Source organism: Sardina pilchardus, chromosome 9, assembly GCF_963854185.1.
Source record: "Sardina pilchardus chromosome 9, fSarPil1.1, whole genome shotgun sequence".
Taxonomy (NCBI): domain Eukaryota; kingdom Metazoa; phylum Chordata; class Actinopteri; order Clupeiformes; family Clupeidae; genus Sardina; species Sardina pilchardus.
The window spans coordinates 17,182,732-17,188,188 of NC_085002.1; the positions used below are offsets into that span (position 1 = coordinate 17,182,732).

A 5,457-nucleotide genomic window follows, 5' to 3' on the forward strand; every position below is an offset into this window, starting at 1 on the left:
TAATGACAATATCTGAGTTAGTTCCATGTACAACCATGTAATAATTCAATAATTGAATGATAAGAAACTCCTCACAAAGGAAATTTGAATTGCAAATGGTTTCTCCAACTGTATACATATACATTTTATGAAAATAAGACATCTGCATTTGCAGGCATGAACGTTGACGTCATCAGAACATGACTTCTTGGGTGTGTATCTTCAACTGAAGTTTCCTACCACGGCCTCCAGAGGGCACTCTTGAGTGAACTCTTCTCTTTACTCAGTGTCTGCTGGTCCAGCATGCTCAGCTGTGGCTTGTCCTCATTAGAGGACGGCTTCAGGGTCTGGATGTGGTTCAGCACGGTTCCATGGGACTGTGTCTGGACCTTATCTTCAGAGAGGAAGTAAACAACCTCTTGGGCACACCTGGAGAATCCCTGGTGAACAGCGTCAGAGGAGGGCTTAAGTTGGAGCTGTCGTCGCAGGAGGCAAACGGTCATCTCCAGGATGTCAGCTTTCTCCAGCTTGGACTTGGGCTGCTGATTGAGGAGTTTTGGACCCAGGAGATCCTTGAGCTCCTCGATACAGTTGTTTATGCGATCTCTGCGCATCTTCTCCACAACAGGTTTTCTTATCTGCAAAAATAAGGAAGATGTCATTAATACTTTTGTCCTTTTACTATTAAAGTATCAGGCTGACAAAGGAAGTTGACACTGAATTCAGAAGATGTAAGGTTACAATATTTACCTTGTGGGTCAGACTCAGGTGTTCCTTTGGGTAGTTTGCTGAGGAAGTGATTGTAGGAGCCATTGCTGTAGCTGCAGTAGATCTCTCTGTGTAGAGTGAATCTGATCAGCACTGGCTTCATGTCCTGTATTTATACTCCCAGATCTCCATATGAATGTGTGGGTCTTGGGCTGGTTGGAGTTTCTCACAGTCAGCAGCCAATGGCTGAGCTGCAGAGGACAATGAGGAGTGTGTGGAGCTGCCACATGCTGGATTCTCCCATTGCTGGGGCTCAATGGTCAAATCTCAGGGGAACAGGTGCTGGTTGGGGGTGATGGAGAGAGACCCACAGACCCACTGTGTGGATGTGGGAAAGGACTGACCCTGTGAGGAGAGTTAATCCCCTGCCTGATGTTGGGGTCAGTGATGCTGACAGGACACATCCTCATCATTACATGTGCACACGTGTGAGACGTGTGAGACATCAGTGTAGCCTTCAGCCATCATCTCTGAAGCACTTTGAACTACGTCACACCGGGATTCGTTACCAATGGATCGTCGTTAAATTGCTTTTTCATGTTGCTTGGAAATGAAGGATGAGGGATCTTCATTCTTAAATGCTTCAATATTAATTTTGATGACAGTACATTTGGAAAGTGATTTGTCAATCTCTTCTTAATTTCTGTAAACTGTCCTCACTAGACGTGTCTCACAGTGACAGTGGGGATGTACAGACGTGTCTTCTGGCTTGTTGCTGGCGGTGCACTGATTTGAGTTTTTCACACTACAAAAGGCCCTCCACATCCAACCTGCAGCTTTGTCAGAAGAACAGAATCACAATCTGGAGGGAAATATCACTAGTGCATTAAAGCCCCCCATGCAATTAACGTTTATAGGGCAGAGCCTTTTTAGTTAAATCCCTGTCAAACTGTTGATTTTTTAAAAATGGCATCATGAAAGTTAAAAACTATACTCAGGCCTACAGGTTGTTTAGCAATTCAAGACATGAAATGAAGATTAATTCTGGCTTCATACGTAAATCATGCCCTGCATCAGGCTTCATACTGTAGCCTGATACATTTTGTGTGCTTTATTGCAACATGTAGTAAGATGAAGAGGCGCGTGCCTATTCCCTTGTGTGTGTGGAATCTCCAGTGGGACGGTGGACACTAGTGACCCAGGACTGAGACTCTCCTCTCCAGAGCTTTCCCACACTTTGACCATTCATAGAGTCCCCTGTGAGTAATAGAAACGTGCCTTATTAATGCTAATTTATGTGTAGTGAGGCAATTTCTTTAAACCGTTACAATGAAAGATTGATCAGGTAAACATGTTCTGTGGTTAATAATATGTTTCGAACTTCCAGACATTCATACCATTTAATTATTGGAAAAAAAGTGATGAAGAAAAACAAACCTTGCAAGTCTTGTGGAATATCTGGAAATATATCAGAAGTCATTGTTAAGTGAGCCTATTATATAGCTTGCTATTGCATAACCAGTTCTAAATGTTTCTTGAGGTGTAAAAAACATCAACATATCTTATCATTATTGAGAGCCAAGAACGCTTTTCTCAGCACTGTTTTTTAAGGCTTGTATTGTGTCTGTGTCTATTGACCCTCAGGAGGTCTGTGAGAGAGTCCACCACGCTTTCCCACACTCTCTCCATTCTCTGCTCTTCAATGGGGAACAATAGAAGTGTGTCTCATTACCCTCCACATTAGTCAAGGAGTTCCATCCCCCTGCTGCCCAGCTGACGGTGAGCACAGTTCAGTTTCAGGCCAACCACTTGATGTTTTAACTAATCCTTCAGATTTTTTCATCATGATTAATCATCTGAATTTGATATTTAATGTAGGCCTAGAATAAAAATGATAGGGATCAGAAAGTAGTTCTGTACTTCATTCTGCTTAGTTGATTTTATTGACCTGACATGAGAAGCAAGCAATCATGGTGGCTCTCTGGCTGTCTATCTTCTCAAAAGTTTATCTTACTGTAATAAGTATAAGATTGTCAATGTCAACACAAACAAACACAACTAGCATTATGGTAGATAAACTGGTTCATACGCATGTTTGTTAACACTGTATTGATTATGGTAAAAAAAAAAAAAAAAAAAAGGAATAGATGTAGTGTTAACAGAAACAAGTCTGGCAGGCCCAGACATGTCTTTGGTACTTCAGGATAACCACATCAGACTGTGAATTTGAAGCATATTGAAAATAAGTAAAATAAAAATAAACACAAACATAACTATTCTTCCAAGCCTTTTCCAGAAATGGGACGTAATGAAGTACCAATAAACTATAACTTTACGGTAAAGGTATATGAGTTGTTGTGTATTATACATGCATGGTTATGGTTATGGTTATGGTTATGGTTATTTAGCAGACGCCTTTGTCCAAAGCGACATACAAATAAATAACAATACAATTGAATAACAGTGAACAATTACAAAAAGGGAGAATAGCAATATTATCAATAAAACAATCAATTAAGCACTAACCTAATGAGAAATAAAACAATGAAATGAGAATAGCAATCAAATAAGTCACTCAGTTAATTAAATAATAACAATAACTATAGCATGGTAAGGCTAAATTTAAGGACAATAGCAGAATAAATGTCAAATTCTAACAATGGACAAATTATAACAAAACAATACTAATATACAAACCATAACACATAACAAACGCTCAAAAGACTAAGTGCATATTAAACAAATATGCCTTAAGACCCCTCTTGAAAGATCCAAAACTGTTGCTGGAACGGAGAGCACTGGGCAACTCATTCCACCAACACGGAACCACTGAAGAATACAGTTTGACCTAGCATGAATGGCTTGTCGACATAACAGACGCTCCTCAGAAGATCGCAATGGGTGGTTGGGAATGTACATCTTGATCAAAGAACTGAAGTAGCTAGGAGCAGATCCAGTCAGTGTCCTATAGGCCAGAGTGAGAGATTTAAATTTAATTCTGGCTACTGTAGTAGAGGCAACACACAGGACTGTAGTAGAGGCAACACAAGATACTGTAGTAGAGGCAACACACAGGACTGTAGTAGAGGCAACACAAGATACTGTAGTAGAGGCAGCACACAGGACTGTAGGAGGGGCAGCACACAGGACTGTAGTAGAGGCAGCACACAGGACTGTAGTAGAGGCAACACACAGGACTGTAGTAGAGGCAACACACAGGACTGTAGTAGAGGCAACACACAGGACTGTAGTAGAGGCAACACAAGATACTGTAGTAGAGGCAGCACACAGGACTGTAGTAGAGGCAGCACACAGGACTGTAGTAGAGGCAACACACAGGACTGTAGTAGAGGCAACACACAGGACTGTAGTAGAGGCAACACAAGATACTGTAGTAGAGGCAACACACAGGACTGTAGTAGAGGCAACACAAGATCAATTAATTTCTGATTTATGCATTACTTCCTTAATATCTAATTTAATTGATGTCATTAGTGACCTCATACATGAACAACACTTCAACTATAGCATCAGGTACGGTGGGCGCATCATTATGAATTCTGATTTATTGAGAATGATCAAATTGTTTTTTTTTCTGCCAAATATGTGGTCATCATCACTCAAATTCTGATTTGAGCACAATTTGTGCAATTATCTAAACACATTATTCAACTTGAGAGGCCACAGACATGATGAACTCATGAGTAATTAACTTTAAATGTATCCACTTCTCTTGTGCTTTATCAGGACATGTACAGATATCAAATCATCTTGTACTGGGCCTATTCTGCCAGTACAGCAAGCTTACCTCAAGCAGAATATATGTTTCTCTGCAAGTTCATCCTTGGTTTATTGAAGGGAAACAAGCAAGTCTGGTATTTCTATAGGGACTGGGAAAAGTTACAGTTAGTAAACTGAAGCATCTATGTAGGCTACAGGCTACTCCTTTTGACAGACCAGTAAAGTAGTCTTTCGGAAATTCTAGTGTAACCAGGTGGTAAAAAGGAATTAAATCACTACATTTATGGTTCATTTTTTATAGGCTATTTTAAGATTTGTCAATTGTTTTCTTTTATTATTTTCTATTCTTGAGACCAAAGGTTCACATTTGTCATAAACTAAACCTTAAGAATGGTTGTTCATTAATTGTATTCAAGTGCAGTATTTAGAGAGTAAATTGTACACCCAGTAGGGGGCGGTAGTTGCCAATTCTGGCGAGTTGTACATAGCTGGCCTCCTTCATTAGTAATTCCCTGCGTGAGTTGGAGTTCGCTCCTTTTTCCCAGAGTAGGCTACGAGAGGAAGCAGGCTGAGCTGTCGTGTGCCACATATTCCGTATATTTTCTGGTAAATAGCTTTTCCACACCGTAATAATCCATTTAATTGATTGTTTGAAATGCTGTTAGAAACATGATATGTTTGTGCTATAGGTGCTAATGAAGTTTGAGGACTGTTCGTCCCGAGTTGCTGTAATTTGTTAGTCCACATTTGCTGTAACGGCCGAAGATGTAAGTGACATCTTAAATCTATTTTATTTTCAAATTAGACATGTAAAGTGTTGTTTTCATTTCTAAGACTGTGTATATGTTGTTTGTCTGGTTTTAGAAAGTAAGCCCACTGCCGTATTTTAGTTGGAGAAAACTGAACTTAGCATAACGAATACATGCTAACTTATACCTAACACTGGTTGAAAAATAAAAAGAAAGAATCCCAACTCCTTTGTGTCCTATGTGGTTGAACTTCCATAGGCTACAAATTGGTACCAGGAGT

At 40.0% G+C, this 5,457-nt stretch overlaps 1 protein-coding gene across 1 annotated transcript; it reads right to left on the bottom strand.

The window, feature by feature from the left end:
- Positions 1-215: 215 nt before the first annotated feature.
- LOC134092354 (transcription factor HES-5-like) lies at positions 216-792 on the bottom strand. The gene is made up of 2 exons (XM_062545151.1): positions 730-792; positions 216-617 (listed from the first exon to the last, which is right to left on the bottom strand). Exons 1-2 carry the CDS (start codon positions 790-792, stop codon positions 216-218), a joined length of 465 nt encoding a protein of 154 aa, XP_062401135.1.
- Positions 793-5,457: the final 4,665 nt, after the last annotated feature.